This window comes from Lacerta agilis, chromosome 13, assembly GCF_009819535.1.
Source record: "Lacerta agilis isolate rLacAgi1 chromosome 13, rLacAgi1.pri, whole genome shotgun sequence".
NCBI classification, from domain to species: domain Eukaryota; kingdom Metazoa; phylum Chordata; class Lepidosauria; order Squamata; family Lacertidae; genus Lacerta; species Lacerta agilis.
The window spans coordinates 2,446,075-2,469,939 of record NC_046324.1 but is presented as its reverse complement, the minus strand read 5'-3'; the positions used below and the strand labels follow the sequence as shown (position 1 = coordinate 2,469,939).

At 46.7% G+C, this 23,865-nt stretch overlaps 1 protein-coding gene across 6 annotated transcripts in view; it reads left to right on the top strand.

The window, feature by feature from the left end:
• Window positions 1-843: 843 nt before the first annotated feature.
• Window positions 844-23,865, top strand: part of TRPM1 (transient receptor potential cation channel subfamily M member 1) — a 52,204-nt gene continuing 29,182 nt past the window's right edge. For 4 of the 6 annotated variants that reach the window (XM_033166885.1, XM_033166884.1, XM_033166887.1 and 1 more), the window contains exons 1-11: window positions 844-1,066; window positions 4,250-4,329; window positions 5,509-5,707; window positions 7,419-7,632; window positions 8,719-8,843; window positions 12,789-12,960; window positions 15,774-15,948; window positions 19,343-19,466; window positions 21,623-21,695; window positions 22,916-23,016; window positions 23,585-23,758. In XM_033166885.1, the coding sequence (XP_033022776.1) occupies window positions 1,022-1,066; window positions 4,250-4,329; window positions 5,509-5,707; window positions 7,419-7,632; window positions 8,719-8,843; window positions 12,789-12,960; window positions 15,774-15,948; window positions 19,343-19,466; window positions 21,623-21,695; window positions 22,916-23,016; window positions 23,585-23,758 (1,482 nt within the window). In that variant the 5' untranslated portion in view covers window positions 844-1,021. The remainder of the gene's footprint in view (window positions 1,067-4,249; window positions 4,330-5,508; window positions 5,708-7,418; window positions 7,633-8,718; window positions 8,844-12,788; window positions 12,961-15,773; window positions 15,949-19,342; window positions 19,467-21,622; window positions 21,696-22,915; window positions 23,017-23,584; window positions 23,759-23,865) is intronic. The other 2 variants (XM_033166886.1, XM_033166888.1) reach the window with 1 other exon arrangement.

Here is a 23,865-nt window from a genome sequence, read left to right as displayed (position 1 = left end):
AATATTCTTGGAGGGGCTATAAGATCCAGGCAGATTTCGATGGAAAGATTCATGAGCAGAATTGTGACTTTGGGTACCTATTTGTGGATTGGTGCTAAAAAAAAACCTTTTAGAACAAAACAAAAAAACCTTGCTTTTCTCCAGAGTTATTTCATGGAGGAAGTATATTGTCTCCAAAATTGGCCATGGTTCCCATTTAAGGAGGTAACCCCCTCCACACCCTGCATGCTTCTCATGCCATATATTTCTACCCTCCCTTGAGCATCGTAAAGGGGTAGCTGGTGGAGTTCTGCAATAGATTCTGATGGGGAAAAACCAACCCCCACACCCTTGTTGCCAGGGGGAAGGAGGTGGGGGGTGGCAGGAGGCACAAAGTGGCAGGCAGCTGGTGTCGGAACCACGCAGATCCTCGAACGCTGGCTTGCTTTTAATTCTGGAAGGGAAGAGACCATCCCATGTGAGTTTGTCCTTCTGGCCTTCATGCATCATCCAAGCAAGCAGTTATTCCCTGGCTTTTACACGGCACCCCAAGGGAAGCTTCATGGTTGAGCCGCCTCTACTCTGTACATCAAAAACAGCCAGCTAGTAAGAAATTCAACAAAAGGGGTTCCAGTTGCATCCTCTTGGGAGCTGCATGATGATGGTGATGCTGACACAAGAGGACAGTCCATTGTTAACCACTGACCCGAGATGCACTTCCAAAGTGGCTTAAACTTTGGTATAAAATGTCGTGTCATGGTTGATAGTGACCTTGCTGGCTGTGCTACATCTTTTCCTCTCCTGTTGAGCAGGGTAAGACCCTGAACACTGCCATTAATCGGTCACAATCCTTTCAGAGTTCTTGCATGCAAAGGCTCCTGCTGGAAGTATACTTAGTTTCCCCAAACATCCAGGGAGCTATGGCTAGCCGTCTTCCTGGAGAGCCCAAGAAGACATCATCTTGCAGAACATCCCCTGGGCGTTCCACCACTGTGTAGAGGTGAAGCCAAACCAAGAAGATGTCATTTCTCTAAGACTGTACATGTTTTCACTACAGAGTTTTCAGTGGATTATAATCAAGCTTTCGGTAAGAGGATTAAGCATCCTACAGCAGTGAAACTTCAAAGGCCTACTGTACATATGTTTGTTAGCTTTTCATTCCAGCAATTTATTGCACCTGCTTTTGTCTTCTCATTAACATGAGGAATGTGAAGTAGGCAGGTACCAGTTATGGGAAGAAATTAGTTGCCTTTGCTTGTTGATGTGGACCTACCTAAATCACACTTCCTGAACCAAAATGCACACCAAAACAGCTGTTCTTTAACATTTGCATTTTTCCAAATTTTGTGATGCGGTTCTCCAAAGTAGGAATGCTTCTTTTAAAAGGGGAAATATATTAGGGGAAAATGTGCACAAAATGCATGTATCAGTGAAAATAATGTACAAAAATGCATTGTTTTAAATTGTTTTAAATGTGTGCTTTATACAAAAATGCATACAACAATGTGTATGTTGTGGTGCAACAGTTAAAGTGTTGGACTAGGAGGGAATGTTCACTGTGTGCTCCATGACTGGAGGGTTGTTATGGTCCAATCTCCACATGTGTTGTTGTTTATTCTAGGGAAATGTAGCAGTTGGAGGGGGGTTGGTTATGTGTGTGGGTGTGTGATTACCGTAGTTGCTTTCCCACCCATGGGGGTGGTAATATGGGGGCAGCGGCATTGCATGAGTTCAAGGTGTCCAGCACAGGCGCACATGTGCCACACACAGAGACTGGCAGGTGGGCATGCCAGGGGTGTATGCACCCCAGCGGGTGGAGCGCGGAGGGTGAAGGAGCCCACCCCAGCACCCAAGCCCTCGCTGCTGACACCACCAGAGCGACCAAGCAGGGCTGTGCTGTGCCACCTGCCCACCTGCGCAGGGGAGAGCCTGGCCAGCTGACACGGCACTTGACGGGCACTAACCAGGCGCCCCCGTGCCAATGCCCCCAGTGCGGCCCAGTGCTCCTGCTTTGCGCCCCTCAAAAAACCATGCCTGGGGCCATGGCCCCTCTGGCATCCCCCGCGCTACGCCCCGTATGGGGGTTCTCAAGGGTGGGTGAATGCTGCTGGCATAAACACAAGTGTTTATAGGTTTTTGTTGTTATTACGTAAAGAGATAAAGGTGGACCTCTTCCTCTCCCTTTCCCATTTTGTCCTCACAACAGGCCTGTGAGGTAGGTTAGGCTAAGAGATAGTGACTGGCCCAAGGACATCCAGTGAGCTGAGTGGGTATTTCAAATCCTTTTTGCTCAAAAATGAAGAAAAGGGGGGAGTGATATATTTATTATGAAGTATTCCTAAATACCCACAACAAAAAACACAAAGTTGCTTTTAAACTGCAGACATACCTCAGAGTTATTGCGGGTTTTGTTTCAGACCACCACAATACAGTATAGCAAATATCACAGTAAAGTGCAGTGTGGCTTGCAATCTGCCATGAGGAGGACATTTGCAAGGCTATTTTGCAAAAAAGAAGAAGAAAACAGAAGAGAAAAAGGAATAACTTATGGGCTCATGTTTGTGGGTTGAAAAGGATATGTTTTTATTATTTCTCTTGCTTTTATGGTTTAGACTTATGGATTTGGATGTTGACACAAGGAGGATGTTAAGAAGTAATAGCTAATATTTCAAGACTGGAGGGAGGGAAGGGTGAGAAAAATGAAGAATTAAGGGGTTAAATTAGGATAATAGGGGTAATTTGGATGAGGGTCAAAGAAAGTTTCAGAAGTACATAGGAGCCGAGGTTTGAGTTTAAAATTTTAGGAGGTAAGGGTGATATTATATAAATATGCTTAAAAAGATAAGGAGAAAATATATGGAGTTTGGGTGAAAATAGATTTGACCATGATTGGAAAACTGGTAAAGAGGATAGACAGTGAACTCAGCAGGGAGGGGATCTGAGGAAGTTCAATACACAATGAAATCGAGGAAAGGAATAATGTTGGGCCTATGGAAAAGGGCCAGACGTAAGCAATTATTATTTGTATGTTTAACATGTTAAATTTGAAATGGTTAATATTTGCTCCTGTGAGAGAGGGGTGTGGATAATTGCTTCCCTCAATGGGAAGAGGGAGAGGATGAAAAAAATTAACTGTTTATGTAATGTGCTTTAAAAAACCAATAATTTTTTTTTTTTGGGGGGGGGAATATCACAGTAAAGTGAGAAAGTTGTTTCCCAGTGCATTTGAACATTATATTTCCAAGGCAGTGCAGTCTATTAAGCCAGGCCACCCTGGCTGCAGGGGGGTGGGGTGGGGTGGGGGACCCAGCTCCAGCCCTAGCCAGCTCCACTCCCATGGCCAGGAGGCCAGAAGGAGGCCGGGCTGCAGTGGGGCTGCTTGCAGCTGCACCCATGTCCTCATGAGGAGCATTATCTGCAAAGCACGAGGTATGTCTGATGTCTGTATTTAAATCTTTAATTTATCCAAGCTTGAGCATCTGAGCAGAATTGCTGTAAATTTTAAATCACTTTTGACACTCCTCTATTTGAAACACCAGGCATAGTCTTGCATGGAACATTTGTATCACCAGCTTAATATCAGCTACTGAAAGACTTGCAGAAACACAACTAGTTGGCAAATCACGAAAGTTGAGATCTTTGCATGGTTTAAGGTCAGCGCTAGAGGAGATTTTATGGTCAGCATTGGAGGTATTTTTAACAGCTTTGTTAAAAGAGACTTTGAAGAGTTCCAAAAGGACCTCTTCACCAGCAGATAATAAGCCATTGTAAGCTTTTTGGAATGATATGTATGGAGCTATAATTATGGGGAAGGATTTACCTGTTGATTTTCTGTCTGTTGGGCCTCTCGTTACCTGTGTGTGACCCCTGTTTGATTTTTGACACTGTCTGCACCTGGAAAAGAGGGTTCAATTTTTTATGTGATACCCATTTTATGCATATTTGAGCCACCTTTGATAACTGTAGCAGGACCCAATCTACATATATATTCTTCTGGGCCCAGAAAATCCCATGCCATTTCCACCCCACCCCATTCACATGCCATAGTCTTCAGGTAATAGATTCAGAGATATTTTAGTCATGGATAAACATTTGATCTTTGGAGCCCCTCTGTTTCTGGTTAATAGGAGGTAGGGAAAAGCCACCACAACAGATGCTCTTAAGATGTGCTGCATTTTTGTAAGCTAGTCTTGAAATGCATCCTTTTTTCAGGTAAACATCACTATCTACCATGTGACATCAAATTATTTTTTCTTCCTTCCCTCCTTAGGGTCAAAAAGCTTGGATAGAAAAAACCTTTTTCAAGAGGGAATGTATCTACATAATTGCCAACAGCAAAGATGCTACCAGGTGACCCATCTTCTGCTTCTGCATGTTGGTTTTGCGCACCAAACAAGAAATATTTTGTCAGCAGCAAGAGGAGCAGCCCTCATGTGAAAATGGGGGGGGGGGGAGATGCTCTCAATCCCCAGCATTTGGGGCAGTCACTTTCATTGCTCAGAAACAACTAGGGTGTGTCAGCCAGGATCAGGCTCCAGGCAGCTGGGCTGCAGGATCAGGGGGGAGCTGGAGTCAGTGCAAGTGGACAAAGGAGGAAACAGGCAGGTATTGTGTACCAAGGCAGGAGCAGATGGCAAGAGGGCAAAAAGCAGGTGCACATTAAAAGACATGCAGGGGGCAATTTCTAAGGCAGTTAGAAGGCTCAGGGGGCTAGGTTATTCTTAAAAATCGGTATTTAGACAGCATCCCAGAAATTCAGGCAACTTGCTCTTGGCTAGGGCTTTATAAGGCCGGGTAAACTGACTGGCCCTTGAGGTCAGCTGACAGGCTGCTCAGGCAGGCTGGTTCTGCAGCCTCAGTGGAAAAAGAACACCAAGATTCAGAAGGTAAGATGCTGGAGTCTGGCTTCCGGGAGCCCCAGCTGAAAACCTTCCCTGGCACCTCACAACTGAGAGAGAAACGGCAGACTTCTAGGTGGTATAAGCAGATCTGACAGTTTGCTGTGCATCTGCCTGTGTGTGCAGTGCTGCATGGAAATTGGAAGAAGATGAGCATGCTTTTGGCCCCAAAACATGCTCTGATACGTGATTTTTATTCCCTCCTCAGGGTCTAACTGATTTGCTTCATCTTTTTTTAAAAACAAAACAAAACAAAACTTGAATGCCTGAAAAAGTGCCCTGATTAGTCAGGTGTCAGGATTCCCCCACTCAGCATTAAAACTGCAGATGGAAAGCACTGTCTTAAAAGAGATATTCTCCCCCTTTCTCATTCAGGAGGGAATATCCATTCCAAGAAGTTGCAAGCCGTGTGCAGCACCCCAAAAGAAAGGAAGCAAGCCTTTTATTTTTACTTGTATGAAATTATATGCAAAATCAATCTATTAATTAATCTACTAAAACTCCTGTGGTCAACTAAGTCCCCGTCCTGCACCGCAAGGGGAAACATCCTTATTGGATTTTTCGAATGAAAAGGGGGGAATTTTCTAAGTCAACTGCTGGCTGCAGGCTGACAGTTGCTCTTTGCCCTCAGGTGCTGCTGTGGCCAGCTTCTTACACAACACATCCCAATTCCTCCGAGTATAACTGCGAACAAGAATGAAGAAGAAGCAACCAAGCAGGTGGATACGCAGCCTGAGAAGTGGTTTGTCAGTAAACACACCCAGGCACTCCCAACTGATGCCTATGGAAATCTTGAGTTCCAAGGTGGAGGGCACACCAACAAGTCCATGGTATGTGGTAACCTCTATTTCACCAACAGAGACAATATAGCCCAGTGAAGAGATGGGTGGCAAGGGGAAACCCAGCCAGGTGGGCAGGGTATAATTAATTAATTAATTAATTAATTAATTATTCAACTACCAGATTCCTGTTTTTGTTTCAAGTGAGTTTGGGAAAGTGGATTCTTCCTTTGGCAACTAGGCCACGTTGAGGAAAGCCCAAAATGTTAAGGCTGGTGACATTTGTGAAGCAGTGAGGAGGTAAAAAACCGTGCCATTGAGTTGCAAATGAGGAGGCTTCCCAGTAAGCAAGGATAGGGGAATCCTCCATATAGCAAATGGAGGGGAAAGGGCCGATTAACCCCTTCTTCCTTACACCTGGATTTAGAGATGCACCTTTGCTGTTGTTACGGCTATCCATTGTATCATCAAAAGTGGCACAGTCCTGTCCCCCATTGTCCGCCTTTTGTTTAGACTGGGCAAAGACACTGTGAAATGGAGCTGAGCTCCTCCCCCTCCCCCTCTTACTCTGGAAATATTAGCTTGGTCTTTTATGGTGCCACAAGACGCCTTGTTGTTTTGCCATTTATGTTGCATTATTGATTTGCAAGCCTGTCTTTGCTGCCTTTGCTGTGTCCCTCTGATTTGCCTGTGCGCGTGCAGCGTAGTGGCATCTTAGAATGATCATAGAACCGTAGAATTGTAGAACTGGAAGGGACGCCAAGGGTCATCTTGTCCAACCTCCTGCAATGCCAGAATCTCAGCTAAAACCTATCACGAAACTCTGCATTGCATTATGCTAGGGGCCATCAAATAATAATAATAATAATAATAATAATAATAATAATAATAATAATAAACAGCAGTAGATTTAGGATAGACAATAGAAAATATTTCTTCATACAACACATACTTTCCTTTCTGCGAGACACGGTGCTGCTGGCCAGTGATTCTGATGGTTTAAAAGGGAATTGAACGATCTATCAATAGCTGTTAGTTGCATTAGCTGGCAGAACCTCCATATTCAGAGGGAGTGTACCTCCAAATGCTAGATGTTGGGGATAAACATTAGGAGAGGGTCGTTGCCTTCATGTACTGCCTCATGGGTTTGCTTTGTGTGCACCTGGTTGGCCAGTATGGGAAGCTAAACTTGGTGAACTTTGGATCTGATTGAGGAGCATCTGATACATATATACTGCTTAATCAACAAAACCCTCTAAGTGGTGTACATGAAATATGACATGAAATATTCTTTTAAAATACTATTAAAATCACACTTTAGAAAACAAATACACATAACATTTATCAAAATATAAGTAAAACCAACAGTTTTGCAACAAATATACATAATAAAATTACACATCTGGCCAAGAAGTTTTTAAAGTAAAGGTAAAGGGACCCCTGACCATTAGGTCCAGTCCTGTCCGACTCTGGGGTTGCGGCGCTCATCTCGCTTTACTAGCTGAGGGAGCCGGCGTACAGCTTCCGGGTCCTGTGTCCAGCATGACTGAGAAGCAGGCACCACAAACAGTACAGCAAAGGCACCTGCCTAATCTCAGTGGACAGCAGGGAGTTCCGGAGTTGACAGTGCTGCCACACTGAAGGATAAATTTCTTGCAGACGTTAAGTGGCACTTACAAAGAGCAGGCATGGGTGGGGTAAAGAGATCCTTTAAGTAAGCTGATCCCAGCTGCTAAGCTGCTTGTGTCCACCTGCCTTGCAGTACATCCGAGTGTCATATGACACAAAGCCAGACTCGCTGCTCCACCTGATGGTGAAAGACTGGCAGCTGGAACTCCCCAAGCTCTTAATATCCATCCACGGGGGACTGCAGAACTTCGAGCTGCAACCCAAGCTGAAGCAAGTGTTTGGGAAGGGCCTCATCAAGGCCGCCATGACCACAGGTGCTTGGATCTTCACCGGGGGAGTCAGTACAGGTGAGAAGGGCACTGTCGGCCTGCTTATTTATATGCTCACCTTTAGCTGATGAAAACTATTAGCCTGTCCCCAACATAATGTTTTCTTGCCAGGATGGGGGAGAGAGATGAGCAGGGATTTAATCCAAGGGGCTGTAACTGTGTCATTTTCACGCAGAATGAATTAACTGTGCTGTGTACTCTTAGGGACAATGCAGCCTTTCCTCTCCTCCTTTGGCCTGTGCCAGGAGCCTTGCCAGAGAGCTGTATAAATCCCTGTCTGTTTCCAACACCCTGTATGGGGCCTGCACCCAGTAGTCAAGGTTCAACAGACAACACATTTTAATACCATTTTCAGTTTTGCGTGGGACACCTCATAGAACAAAACGAAATGATGACACCCTGTGCCTTTTTATATTAAACCTTTGTGCTTGTGGATCTTCTTATTGCCAACTTTTGAGTTTTCAAATACTAAACCACCTCAAAACAGACTGGGTCAGGGCAAAAAGTGGAGTGTCACATACAAAGGTGGAAGAAAAGTCATAACCTTGCAAGTTATGTGAAGAACCTGGCCAGTTGCAGTGGAACCATGTGGAACCCATACCTCCAGCACTGGTTGCTTGTTAAGGCAAGGTTTTGTTGTGCTCCTGTGCCTGCATGTGATAGAGGGAGGCTGGGAGGGTGAGGGTGAGAACAGACCTTTAATGAGCTGTGACTCTGGCATGCCCACCCATGCACACAACTGAAATGGAATGGCACTCAGTCCCAGTTAATAAGTTCCATCACTTTCATTGGGAATGAGTCAAGACTCACTTCTGCTGGGTGGAGGCTTAAAGTGCTCAATTCTTTCTAAAGATTTGGTGCATTTAAAACCTTTTAAGCAACCTTCTGGAAAACGCTGAGGAACATGGTACCGGTAAAGTAAGGGCCCAGGTATATGTGTCTCTTCCATTCAAGAAGATTCATAGAGCAAGTGCTCACTGGAGTATCTTAATAAATGAGAAATGAAGGGGGTGTTCTTACTGGAGAAGGCTCTCTCTGTCTCCCTCTGTGATGTATGCAGCTGTCCCACAGGGAAGACTCTAATGGATTCGATCCCTCCTGTAGGTGTCATTCGCCACGTTGGAGATGCCTTGAAAGATCATTCATCCAAGTCCAGAGGACGCATCTGTGCCATAGGAATTGCTCCGTGGGGCATTGTGGAAAACAAGGAGGATCTGATTGGGAAAGATGTAAGTTCCCACACTTTCTGTGGATTTTTGCCAGATTCTCTTGTTCTCACTGCCTTTGATTTGCTGGGTTTTGCTGCCTTTGATTTGCACTGTGGTCTAAACCACAGAGCCTAGGGCTTGCTGATCAGAAGGTTGGTGGTTCGAATCCCCGCGACGGGGTGAGCTCCCATTGCTCGGTCCCAGCTCCTGCCCACCTAGCAGTTCGAAAGCATGTCAAAGTGCAAGTAGATAAATGGGGGAAGGTAAACAGCGTTTCCGTGTGCTGCTCTGGTTCGCCAGAAGCGGCTTTGTCATGCTGGCCACATGACCCGGAAGCTGTATGCCAGCTCCCTCAGCCAGTAAAGCAAGATGAGCGCCGCAACCCCAGAGTCGTCCGTGACTGGACCTAACAGTCAGGGGTCCCTTTACCTTTACCTTGATTCTTATCAGCAAATCAGATAATGCATTAAAGGGTTGCTTGTGCAGCCTTATGCAGCACTGCATCCAGGGGTCAGGGCAGGAGTTTTGAAGGAAGGGAGAGGATGGTGGTTGCCACTTCTTGTGCATTCTTTTGTCAACCATGTTACAGGCAGAAATCAACAGGTGAAGCTTTCCCCAGCTTAGAGATATGCTGCACCATGTCCATTCATTTAAATAGAGGCAATCTTCACAGAGCTTTAGAGGCCCTTCTCACAGGCTACATTCACACAATACACGTAAAGCACTGAAGTTCATTACGGGTGCTAAGAGTTGTTAGGGGGCCCCCCCATTCCCCTCTAGAGAACTCCACTTTCCTGGGAAGACGGGTTGGACTGTTAAATCATTCGTTTTCTCTTTGCCTTTAGCCAACTTTAGCTCAGGTTGGATGTAGGGCTAAATTATTATTATTATTATTATTATTATTATTATTATTATTATTATTATTATTATGTATACCCTGCTCATCTGACTGGGTTTCCCCAGCAACTCTGGCCAGCTTACAGCATATATAAAAACATAGTTAAACCTCAAACATTAAAAACTTCCCGATACAGTGCGGCCTTCAGATGTCTTCTAAAATTTGTGTAGTTTTTATCTCCTTGACATCTGAAGGGTGTTCCACAGGGAGGGTGCCACTACTGAGAAGGCCCTCTGCCTGGTTTCCTGTAACTTCGCTTCTCGCAGTAAGGGAACCAGCAGAAGACCCCCGGTGGAAGACCTCAATGACCGATGACAATCTCTTAGCATGAGGGGGAGGGCCCGACTTTTTCTAGCCCAAGGGCAACATTTCGTTCTGTGCAGCCTTCCAAGGGCCAGCTGCCAGCAGTGGTCAGGGCCCAGTGCGAAAGTGAGTAGAGCAATTACTGTGGATTTTGCCTCTGTGCAGCAAGCTGTTTTCAACACACTCTTGCAGATTCCCCTTTATCCTCCATCCAGGCAAGCGAGAAGCATCATCGTTCCAGCCAGGTGCAAAGCAGGACTGGTGTTGGGCGTGGCTTCAGAGCCCGGAGAGAGCCCCACAAGTCAAGCAGAGAGGCTGGTGGGGGGGGGGAGCCCTACATTTGGCCCCAAGGTCTAAGGATTCCCACCCCGTTTAGTGTTACATGAGTGACATATCCTCCAAGTGTCCCGATTTTTCAGGGACAGTCCCAGAATTACAAAAGCCACCCCGGCTTTTGATTTGATCCCAGAATTTCCTCCACAAGTGCCGCCGCCACCAAACTCAGGGAGGACGATGAACTGGTGCTTCTCTGGAACGACTGGGGTGGCAGCTGTGAGGGAGCAGCCTGTGGCCTCTCCATGGCTGCTGCCGGCCTCCTCCCTTGGGCAGCTCATGGTGGCTGCTGGAGAGCGGGTGAGTAGGAAGAGAGGTCGCCACCCCAGACACCCAGCCCCATGTGACGTGCCAGCTCTGAGGGGCAGGCAGAGGGCAGGGGCCCCCTTGGCGGGAAGAAAGGAGGAGCAGAGCACAAGGAGTCTTGTTGTTGTTTATAATGCTTTGTGCATCCGCATCTAATATTGCCCCTTTCTAAAATTTGTTTATTGGCGTGTGCTTTTCTTTTTGTAACTCTACCAAAGACAAAAAATAAAATAAAACCAGTATTAAGGGGTTTTCTCAGGATGGTGGCGGGTGGGTGTGCTGTGTCCTGTTGCTGAAGGAGGGGGGTGGAAATGCTCTGTAGGGAGGGGGACAAAAATGGGAGATCAAGGAGGATCAGTTGGGGGTGGGGGAGTGAGAAATGTCCCTATTTTCATCTGAGGAATGGTTGAGGGTATGGAATGAGCCCCAGCTCCCCACTCCTCAGGCGTTTCCACTTGCAAACAAATGTGTGGATCAGAATATTGCTTATTATTCAGATTTTGCACATCTCTGGACAGTGTTCTAGTCTCTAAAATGTATCAAAATGCAATTTGAAACACATCATTAAAGTTTAATCTGTTTTTAAAGAAATGTTTATTTTGAAAGGAAATATATCTTCCAAAGTATGTGGTGTATGAATATGCAAATATTCATGGAAGTTTGAGGAGGGGTGGGGATGCAGATTAATGCGGCAGTGGGACAGAATAGGTTTATGCGCAAACACATGCAACAATGACATTATGCATTGCCAAATCCACATTTAAAGTAACCACAGTTTTCCTGAATTTCAGACATAAACAGGACACTGCTTAGTATGAAAGCAATCTCCTCCTTGCCGCTGTGCCAAAGGAGCGGAACAGTGTGCAAGTCTGAGTATGGCTAGATCTCAGTCATCTAGTGCTTTAGGTCTCTTGTGTGCAGAAAAAGCAGAATGCAAATATTAGTATCAGTAAATCTTAGTGTTTGGAGTCTTGTGGCTTGGAATAGCTGGGATAGAAGAGAATTCAGCAGCTGCATTTTTCTTATGCCTGTATGACAAGCTGCAGCTAGCAAACGTCTGCCTCCAACTCCACTGTTCCCCTTTGCACCCCAGACAGAATGAAGAGCTACCCAGTGGCTGAAAGCTACAGTCGTACCTTGGAAGCTGAACGGAATCCATTCCGGAAGTCCGTTCTATTTCCAAAATGTTCTACTTCCAAGGCGCAGCTTCCAATTGGCTGCAGGAGCTTCCTACACTCAGTCGGAAGCCGCAGAAGACCCATCAGCTTCCAAAAGAACGTTCGCAAACCAGAACACTCGCTTCTGGGTTTGCAGTGTTTGGGAACCAAAACGTTTGACTGCTAAGGCGTTCGTCAACCAAAGTACGACTGTATATTCACCTGGGCCACGGGATTGCCATTTACTACTCCAAAGACAGGAGCCTTTTATGCTAAGCTGTCTTTCACTTTCTGAACGTGGCTTCACTGGAAATAGTGTCCAGAGGGGAGGTCCACACCATAAACAGTTTTATACCAATTTAGCTTTATATCAGTGTTGGCTAAGCAGTGAGATCCTTAGCTTCAACTTTACCTCACGCACCCACGAATTCACAAGAAGGCCTTAAGCAAGCCAGAGCCTTTCTGCCCTCCCTTTGCAGTAAGAAGATAATAATGCTGGCCTACTTTGCAAGCGAGTAAGGGCCGCTGACATAATGTACATGAAATGCTTCAAACCCTCTTTAAAGTGCCATGCAAATGCCAAGCAATTCAGAGTCCGTGTGGAAGAGTGTTTAGTGTGTTAGATATTGGGGGGGGGCAGCCTAATCTACTTCAAAAGGAGAAATAAAATAGAAGAATGGGGGTTCTGTGTGCTGGCCCGAGAACTTTACAGGGCAAAAAACAAGTAAATGAATAACTGCCATGGTTTGCCTCCCCAAAGGATTCTGGGAATTATAGTTTGGCAAGGTTTTTGAGAGATCTCTAGCTCCCTGATTACAGTTCCCAAAGATTCCTGAACGAGATGAAATTACTGTTTAAACTAGCTGAAGTCCAATATTCCCAGAATCCAGATGCAAGTGCAAATATGAGCCAGTTTTTATTTGTTTCTATTTTATTTTTAAATTAAAAATGCCCTTTTCTTTTTGACAGGTGACAAGAGTTTATCAAACCATGTCAAACCCACTAAGCAAACTCTCTGTGCTCAACAGTTCCCATACGCACTTCATCCTGGCCGACAATGGCACCTTCGGCAAATACGGGGCAGAAGTGAAACTGAGGCGCCAGCTGGAGAAGCACATCTCGCTCCAAAAAATCAACACGCGTAAGTGACCGGAGATATATGGCTCATTCACAAAACAGGTCACTTCTGAGTGCAGAATATCCTCATGGGTATAACCCCCTATCAAAAATCTGTAGAAGATCAATAGACCTTACCAGGGCCAGGCCAGTAATGAGATAGCAGGATCCACAGGGCCAGCAGATCTGCCCCCCAAGAATGCAGATCCATATCCCCCCCTTGTGCTTAATGTAGAGCTTCACTCCCCCTTCTTCCCTGGAGGGGGGCATTTTGTGGTTCACCTGAGGTGCCAAAATGTCTTGGGCCGGCTCTGGACTTTACTGGGAGAAGTCCAACAGGAAGAACATTGGCATCTTTCCGCTGGGAGGCGATTCCACAGTTTCTGTGGGGGCACAACAGAAGAGGGCAGGTTCTCTTTCTGTCAGGGCAGGTGCTGGCGATTCCGCTTTTCACCCCCCTGCCTTGGCACTTGCCCACCGCTATCCAAGAGTGATGAAAGTGGCTGACAGAGTGGGCTGTATTCGTGGTGGTGAATGCAAGTGTATCACCCCAAGCAAATGCAGTAAGGAATCGTGGGAATTCTAGAAGTGTGGCTTATCCCATGAAAATGAGAGGTGGTCATTTTGGGACAGACAGTAATGAGACTCAGGACATAAATATGGAGTTTGTTGCCACAAGATGTGAGGAAAGCTTAGTTGTCTTTAAAAATGGATAAGAGAAATTCATGGAAAAGGAGATGAGGCCTGTCTGTGACTTCTCACCACGATGACTCTATGGAGCCTCCCTGTTCAGAAGCAGCAGGCTGCTGAATACCAGCTGCTGTGGAACAACAATATGCCCTGCTTGATCCTCAGAAGCAGGGCGTTGGACTTCGTGGAAAGCATGGCCTCCATGGGGCTGTCCCTGAATAAGTTTGGCCCAACTCATAGTCGTGGACATGCCTTAGACCCGATGTTCACCTCTATGGATGTGGGTGATCTAACCCTGCAAGAAGTGAGGTTACAGGGAACCAGGCAGAGGGCCTGCCTGGTGTTTTTACATGAGTAGAATGTGTGCTTTTATTTAAAACACATCTCTGGGTTATTTGTGGGGCATAGGTATTAATTCATTTCCCCCCCAAAAAATATAGTCCGGCCCCCCCACAAGGTCTAAGGAACAGTAGACCAGCCACCTGCTGAAAAAGTTTGCTGACCCCTCCGTTAGACAATGTCTAATCTTGAATGAGCATTCATTCTGACGTATTTCAATCTCTCTTGCAAAACAGTGGCACTTGGAGGGTCAACCCTTTTCATGCAGTTCATTTTCCTGATTAAAATCATTGGCAATTAAAGAAACAAAACAAAACCTATGTGTGAACGGACTGCCTATTTGATGGAGCTCAGCAGTGGAAGCGGGATATTGGTGTCCACCTCAGGCAGCAGATGGTAGCCCTTCCAGAGCCCTTCTCTTGGAAGGCAGAGCTGTGTATGCCACATGGCCTGTCTCTAGTCCGCTATACTAACCTGTCGCCTCCAAGTGCAATAGAGGATGCAAGATTCAGCTGCCACTCCAGCTGGCTTCTATATGTGAAATGGGGGGAGAGAGAGAGAGAGAGAGAGAGAGAGAGAGAGACAGAGAGAGAACGCCATCTTGCCTTTCACCTCAGGCAGCAAAATGCTTGGCCCATGGTTGAGGCATGGGGAGCCTGTGACCCTCTAGGGTCACATTCATACCATACATTTAAAGCGTCACTATAAATAGTCCCCCAAAGAATTATGGGAGTCATTCTTTGTTATGGGGGCTGAGAGTTGTTAGGAGACCCCTATTCCCCCCCACAGAGCTACAATTTCCGGAGTTCCCTGGCAAGAAGGATTGGTTGTTAATTTGCTCTGGGAATTATAGCTCTGGGAGGGAAATCCCCCTAACAACTCTCAGCACCCTTAACAAGCTACAGTTCCCAGGATTCTTTGGGGGAAGCCACAACAGTTTAAAGTGGTAGTGAAGTGCTGTAGAGGTATGGTGCGAATGTGGCCTGGGTTTTGTTGGACTCTGAACAGCCAGTATGGCCAGGGGTCAGGAAGCTGGAATCCCACAGCATCTGGAGGGCCACTGGGTTTCTCACCCCTCCCTAGAGAGAAGTCTAAAGTAAGGGTATTGCTGGTTTGGAAGTAGGGATGTGGTGTTCAAAGCGTTCTCTCCCCCACCCCCCATTTGTCTAATGTGCATTAAGAAGAGAATGTGCGTTTTCTTCTGCTTTTTTTGTTGTTCAGCATTTACTACATCTTGAGACTAATCTCTTTATAATTCTGCCTGACCCCCAGCATTTTGAATTTAAGCACCTACTTCCTGAGGGCATATCATGCCAAGTGCGAGATAATTATTTTTCTACTTTTAGTCCTCCAACTTCCTGACATGTGACCAAGTCTGCCTGGATCCTGTGACCTATGGGCTTCCCTTTGTCATCCTATGCCTGGAGATCACAGTGAGGCAGGGACAGCAAAGGGGTGCTCAGCTGTCGTCTCTAACGCCGACCGACCATTATTTGCATCCTAACAATAAACAGCCGATTATGCTCCTTAGGAGAGCCTTTAAATGGCTGTCATTTTGCAGGCAGCATGTCTACACAACAAACACATGCCATTTCTATGCCGCTGTAACTGCTGTGCCCTCTATTGAGTTTTACGAGCAGGTTCTGCTGTTCATCAAAAGTACTGTACAATTTCACAGATTATTCAGCAGCTTCTCCTTGTCTCATGCCCTGGTATTTCTACAGCATCCTGCTTCATTGACAACCTGAAGTTTCCACCCTTTCAAAACATTCACTTGGTGTTTAATGGCCTGTTTGGTTTGTCCTACAGGGCTGGGGCAGGGGGTCCCTGTGGTTGGACTGATAGTCGAAGGTGGTCCCAATGTGATATCCATCGTCTTGGAGTGCCTGCGTGAAGAGCCGCCACTTCCTGTTGTGATCTGTGATGGCAGCGGACGAGCGTCAGACATCTTATCATTTGCACACAAGTACTCAGAAGAAGGAGGGTAAGAGTAACTGACATGTTAGAATTGGTGTAACGTAGTGGTTAGGAGACTGCGTCACTATTCATACATAGCGCCAAAGCACGCTGTGACCAGCTGCACAAACAATGTTGCGCCTGTGCACACTCTCCTTCCTCTTGCTTACGGTACCTTATTTCCATGTTCTCAAGAAACCACAATTTGCCATTGTCCTGGTGCACACTTATCACTGAACCATTATTTAGCACTTTGTGAACAAGCCTGATCAAGCCATGAGCCCCCACTCCCCCAGCACATGCCAGAGGAGATGGGAAGCATCCTGGTTTAACATAACCACTATCTGAAGAAGTGTGCATGCACACGAAAGCTCATACCAAGAACAAACTTAGTTGGTCTCTAAGGTGCTACTGGAAGGAATTTTTTATTTTTTATTTTGTTTTGACTATGGCAGACCAACACGGCTACCTACCTGTAACATAACCACAGTTTGCTGCTACATACAAACTTGGACAAACTATGTTTAGTTTCAACTTTAAACTTCATTGAAACAAGCCATGGCTAAACCATGATTTCTGATCTTGACTTGTTTTGATGAACCATAGTCTAAAAGAAGCCACAGTTTCAGCTTTGGAGATAACAACACATCACAGTGAGCTTAAACAGGGAAGTGGACACTTCCAATCTCTTGTGGCTGGAGAGGGGAGCTGAGAGTACTGAAGTTAGAGGCTTGTGCACGGTTTCTCTTATAGAGCTCAACGGTGGGTTTAGTGTAACATCCAAACCAGACTGTTATGTTCAAACAAATCAAACTATAGTTTCAGCCGTTTGGTCCATGTGAGGACTAGGAGAGGAGGGCGTGCACAACGGAAGGCTTATTTGCATGGTGCAAAACCTGAGCTGTTGACCAAGGTTCCAATATTGTCTCCTCTATGAACTTGCTGGAGGACTTTCTGTCAGGGGTGAGAAACTTCAGGCTTAGGGGCTGAATGTGGCTCTCCAAGCCTCTCTATCCAGCCCTTGTGACCTTCCCCAAGCTAAGACCCCTCCCCAGACCACACCCCTCACTAGCCCTGCTTCACACCCTTCACAAGTGCTTTTGCCTAGCTGGAATGCATCCTTCAGTTGCGATAATTCCTTGTGTGGATGGACAGTGGCGTTCCTAGCCCCTTGGCTGCCCGGGGCGGGAAGCCAAGAGGCACCCCTGGGGGGCGGGGCATCGCGACACGTGTGTGCGTCATGACGTCATGACGCACGCACGCGTGGTGACGCCCCGCCCCCGGGGTATGCCGGGCGGGGGCTTGGGGGCCTCGGCGGGCTGCAAAGAGCCCCAAAGCAGCTGCCGTAGCGCAAAGGGGTGCCAGGCTGCGGCTTCGGGGCTCTTTGCAGCCCACCGAGGCTCCCGATGTGGCGGCCCCGCCATCCCCGGGGATGGGGCATCGCTGCGTGTGTGTCATGACGCACACACATGCGGCGACGCCCCGCCCCCGGGGATGCCGGGCCACCGCTTCGGGAGCCTCGTCCGTGCAGCGCTGCTGCTCCCGGGGTGATGGAGGGAGCGGCGGCGCGTGGGAGTGGTGGGAGGGGCCGCCGCTTGTCACCCCACGCACCGCCGCTCCCTCCGTCACCCCGGGAGCAGCAGCACCGCACACACCCGCCTAGGGGCGGCACGAGGGGCGGCCTGCCCCCACCGCCCCCACCCTACGACGCCCATGTGGATGGAGTAATGAAACCTCTGGCTTCTGCATGGCTGGAGTGTTGCCTACTCTACATCTGTTGCTTTGCCCACTCTTGCTGCTGGACATGCCCAGCACAGCTAATGTGATGTTGGACTAGGAACTGGGAGACCTGGGTTCAAATCCTCACTCAGCCATGAAGCTCACTGAGTGACCTTGGGCCAATTGCTGCCTCTCAGCCTAGCCTACCTCACAGGGCTGTTGTGGAGATTAAATAAGGAGGGAGAGAACCATGTATAGTTCCTTGGAGAAAAAAGGTAGGTTATGCATGCAATCAATCAATCAATCAATCAATCAATCAATGTGGCATCCAGAAAGTTGCCTGCAAGGGAATGCAGCCCTCAGACTCCAAATAGTTCCCTCCCCCTGCTTTTTAAGCACTCCTCCGTTTCAGTCCTTTGTCCTCACAGCCTGTAGGCTAGATCCAATGTTAGTTCTGCTCACAGTAGACCCACTGAAATGAATGAGCACAACTATCTTTTAATGGGTCTACTCAGAGTAGGACTACAGTAGATACAACCCTTAATTCACAGGGTGGTTGCAAGGATGACGAAAATAATGTATGCAGAGAGCTTTGAAAACCCTCAGGTATTATGTAAATGCTAAGTATTACATTATTAAGATGTATTAATAAAAATGGGAACTTCTCTTCAACTTCAGTATGCTCCAGAGCAGATGTTCCATTTTTAAATAGATTACTCGCCAGCTTAATTTTCACAATTTCACCCCCACCACTTTTTTAAAGAGAAAACCAAAGGCCTCTTCTCTCCGAGTTAACCTCAGAAGCTTCTTGCTGCTCTGGCATCTCTGTGCTGGATCTCTCAGGCCCTGTCAGGCAAAGCCCAGGATCTGATAAAGGTTCTCAGGCTAAACAGCTTCCACGATAACAGGAGCCTTTGGGGAGCTCTCTCACCTCATTCTGATTAGAGAGCAAAATTTCCCGAGAAGCTCAGCAGACTCACGAGTCTGAGTGAATTGCCTGCTGGCCAAATTGAAATAAGAGGAAATTGGCCAGGGTTAGAGGGCTCTCATCACAGTGTGCTCAGGGAGGAGTGAGATAGCTTTTGAAGTCTTTTTCAGCCACATCTGATGTACTAGGACCTGTTTTTATGAACTAGCAAAATACCTGTCAGTGTGGTATAGTCGGACATAGATCTGGGAGACCAGGGCTCACAACTCCCACTTGGCCATGAAGCTCGCTGGGTGACCTTGGACCAGTCACTGCCCCTCAGCCTAACAGGGCTGTTGGGGGAAGAACCTTGAGCAGCTTGGAGGAAAAGGTGGCATATAAATGCAATCAACCAACCAACCAATCAGTAAGAAATAAGAAAGAGAGTAATTCTTAAATACATACTTGGGTTACAAGTGGGTCCTGGGTCTAAAAAAAGTTGAAGACTACTGTTCTAATTTGAGGGAATTTGTCATGCACATGACGGGGCTTTACACCGTATGCTCAGACAAATAAAGATTAAACAGTTACAATTGGTTAAGCTGGTTAAAATTATATAACGAAGACTGCAATCTTCTGCATCTTTGAATTCAGTGGGACTTAACTTTGAGGAGAGCAACACAAGTTTGTACTCCGAGGGTTGGTTTCTGAAAACCAAACAAACAAATCCATTTGCCTTCATTCCTGAAGTCTGAGCATGAAAATATTTGTTTTCTGTTTTGTCTCTTGACATTAGCATCATCAGTGAGTCTCTGAGGGACCAGCTGCTTGTCACCATTCAGAAAACCTTTAACTACAGCAGGAACCAAGCTCACCAGCTGTTTGTTATTCTCATGGAGTGCATGAAAAAGAAAGAACTTGTAAGCATCTTACACTTCACTTGCAAAACCAATTGAGCATCATGGCCAAACATACCATGGGGGACACTTCTTAAACGAGAGGCCCTGGGCAAGCAAAAGCAGCCAGAACCAGATCAAGGCTGCTGCTGCACAGCGGAAGGAGAGAGCAAATCATTTCCTCTGAGCCAGCTTCCTGCTGAAAAATCACACACCAGGCGGAGGAGAAGCACTCATGGTGGAAGCCACAGCCAGGGCAAAGGGTGAAAGGCACCTCCCAAAGCCTGACCCACCTTCCTCACTCGCAACCAGGGGAGGCTAGTGGCGCGGGGCACTGGGGTGCCAAGTTCTGGAGGGCTCCAGGGAAGAAGCAGAGGCTGGACGCAGCGCCTCCTGGCATCAGCTTGCAGCCCTCGCCCGCTTCCGCCATGCTGCGCCAAAGCAGTGCCACGCCTGGAGCCTCCGTCTGCCGTGGCCGCCGTGGCACGAAACAGCCATCTGAGCTGGGAGGTGCCGCTTCCCGCCTCTGCCTCTTCCCTGCCGGAGGAGCCGCCCTCCAGCCGCTGCCCGCCTCCTCCAGCCCCTAAAAAACTCTGGGAAAGGGGGGGGGACACACACTGGAGGGAGCTTTGCACCATGGCACCAGAAATGCTTAAGACGGCCCTGCTCACAACCTCCAACCCTCACCTCTCGTTTGAACCCAAGAGTGAGATTTGGGGTGTTCCAGGGATAGGCAATGTGGTGCCCGCCATGTGTCGTTGGGCTACAGCTCCCAAAATCCCTGACCATTGGTTTTGATGGCTAGGGCTAATGGGAGCTGGAGTCCAACGTTGTTACCTTTAAAATTGATTTGTTGCTGAATAATGATTTGAGACATCAGAGAGCCGCTGCTGATCAGGGTGGGCAATATCACCCTAGATCAGCCTTCCCCAACCTGGTGCCTTCCAAATGTTTGAACTATGACTAGAAAGACAAATGGGGAAAGGTGATTATTTCTGTTACTTAGCCTGATCCCATTTGCACCCATGTTGGAGTGACAATGGTAAGGAAAAACCCCTCTTCCACATTAACTGGATTTAAGTCAATACCATTCTTTGGCTAATTGGCATTTTAGGACTTGGCCACCCCTTTAATTTAGCCAGCCATGTGGCACCACCATCTGGGCTGGTGGGGAAGCCCTTCTGATTATATAATCTGTCCATCAAGCTTCTTAAAGGCCTCCATCAACAAAGGACTTTTTTTTGCATCTCCCTCCTCACAAAGTAAAGTACCGGTAAACAAATTACAGAATGTACATTTTTCAGCAATAGCAATTAGAGGACTTTTCCTCTTCTATTTATTTGTTTTTGAGAAGAAGTTAGGAGACCAATTTGATCAGATTAAATATAAATCCCTGTGTTCCGGTCTGAGGATAAATCCCTCTCCCTCTCTCTCTCCTGTGCCAATTGAATTATACTCTTTATGGCTTTGCAGACGTCTCCAAGGACCATAGCAGCATATTATCTAAAAACCAAAGCTACAATCCGCGGCTGAGTGGCACAGCAGCCTATAAGGCAGCCTTTTTCTACCCGACTATGCTGGTTGGGGCTGATGGGAGTTGTAGTCCAGAACATATGGAGGGCACAAGGTTGGCGAAGGAGAAAGGCTCAGGGCCGTCATGATGGCAAAGTCCCCCTTGAACCAATCCTGCTGATCTGTCAGGAATACTTTGATGGTGTTTCCTGCTTGGCAGGGGGTTGGCCTGGATGTCCCTTGTGGTCTCTTCCAACTCTATGATTCTATGATCCTCAACTTCACCCCACCATTTTAGTTCCTGCCAATGCTTCTGCCATGCAACACAGCCATGTTGTGCAAGAGGCATGCTCAACATCCTTGGAAGCCCTTCCCTGTGTCCTGTCTCCATCTGAGGCCTGGCAGATGGGCATGCATGATGACATGGCTTTCTTGGTGGCCAGACCTCACCTACAGAACTCGGTGTCCTGGGAAGCCTGCCCAGGGCAATACTTGCCTGACTTCCTGGGCGTGACCAAAATTTGACTTTTGGGGACTGCTTTGGGGGAATAGTGTGTTCAGTTGTTGGGAGCATCACTGATAACATGCAGAGCTACACTGAAAAGCAGAGCTGCACCAGAGGGATATGGAGGTATTGCTTACGCTTTCCCTTCACTTTTTGCTTTTAGATCACCGTGTTCCGCATGGGCTCTGAGGGGCAGCAAGATATTGAGATGTCCATCTTAACAGCTCTGCTTAAAGGTGAGCTATCCAAGCAAGAATACGGAAAAGTGATGAAATATATCACCTCCATTTGCATATCTGGCTAGCAATCCAACTGACTCATGAATCTCAAGGTTAATTATGTACCAAATGTTAAATGTTTATTTGGGCTCACTTAGAATATAGAGAAGCCCAGCATATAGGCTATGTCTGCTACTGAATTTTCCATTACATTCTTTTTCCTGAACTTTTCCTTCAACCCTGGGATCATATGTGCTAGAAGATACTGTTTTTCTTTTAATGCAACACAATAAATTACATTGATGGCCACTTGTGCTAAATGTTTATAAATTGATGGGAGGAGAAGTATGCTAATGAGGTTTTTTGATAATCTAATATGTCTCAGGACATGGAAGAAAAGAGGAGCCCTTCTTTGGTTTTAAAATTGGAACATGTTTGACTATTGGCCTGTTCCACCTCCAGCAAATGGTTTACGCTGAATACAGAGTAGGCACAACCAGTCACACTGACTTTCTTCATGGTCTGCTCCCATGCAGCAGCACTTGAACCAGCCATCCCATACACAAAGGCCACTAGGTGATCTGTAGTAGCAGCAATTTTATTTGCTGTGACCAAACAAGAGAACAGTGGTATATGTGACAGCCTGTGTCTTCCTCAGTCACCCTGCCTTTCAACTGTAAGACAGCCACAATAAATCACAGTGCTGCATGGTGAGAAGTATTTCAGCAGCTTATGCAGAAGTTCAGAGGACAGTGCTAAAACATTTTCTCTTTCAACTCAGTTCTTTGGAACCAAGCTATTGTTTTCTGACAGCAGCTGCTACAGTCACCCGGAGGCCTTTGGACAATTCAGAAGCTCCTGGATGAGCAAGACATTAATGTTGCAAGCATGTGTGCCTCCCTGCATTCATACCTTCTATGTCAGATGTGCATAGCAAGCATACCAGTGGAGACAGAGGAGATAGGCAGTTCCCCAACAATTCTATATTTTCAGTTCACTCAGTTTGCCAAAGATATGAAAAAGACATATCTCATTCTTGCCTCCCAGCTGAAGCTGCTTTTTCTTGTAGCTTTTGAAACTAACAATTTGATATATTTCTTGAGAGAGAAAATACTTCCATCGTAGTGAGTAGGACTGGAGTTCTGATCGGGTTTTGCTTGCTTGCTTGCTTGCTTGTTTAATTGGCAGAAAGCTGAGATTCTATACACTGAGTGGTAAATACTTGCTTGTTTGCTTAGGTACTAATGCATCTGCACCAGATCAGCTGAGCTTAGCATTGGCCTGGAACCGTGTGGATATTGCACGCAGTCAAATCTTCGTCTTTGGGCATCATTGGCCGGTAAATCTTTGCATAGAGAGGTTATTTGTTTTTTAAAATAAAATAAAATAGAAAATGTCACCACACTCCCACTTCAAGGTTGGACAGCTATATGATGCTCTACATCAGGGAAGATTGGGCAATTAACAGTAGACCAGCAAGGATTTCAGTAGCAAGTAAAGTTGCATCGGGGTGGGGAGAATCCTTCCAATCGCAGGTCTTGCATGCTAATTGCTTCTTTTTCAGCCTCAGTGCTCCTCAACTGTAAAATGGAAGTATTAGGAACATAGGAAGCTGTCCTATACTGAGCCAGGCCACTGGTCCATCTAGCTTAGTGTTGTCCCCCAGAGTTTTGGGGAGAGGACATTCATAGCCCTACCTGGAGATGCCAGGGATTGAACCTGGGGCTTTTTGCAACCCTTTTAATCAGTCTTTCGCCTGGTCTACTGGCCAGTTTTTTTGTTAGAATCCCTGATGCAAACTGAGATGTTGACTGGTATATGCATAGGCAGGGACATAAACAGGGGTGTCCTGTGGTGCATTGGCTCAGCACCCCCTGAACCTCCATTTTGTATCCTGTTAACTGCAGCCATTGGGAAGCCTTGCGGTTACGGATGGGACAGCCCCAGAAAAGGAGAAGAAATCTCCGGCACCTCAAGCAAAAGCAGCAAGAGGGAAAGGGAAAGGCAAAAAGAAAGGTGGGAAACAGAAAGAAGAACCGGAGGAAGAAACAGATCCAAGGAAACTTGAGCTACTGAACTGGGTGAGCTTAAAAATGGCATTGCCCTTCCATTGCTCTGAACGCCAATTGTCTTCACTGGTTCGTTTACTCCTTTATGCTTTTCCAGTTTCACAGCCAATTTCAGATGT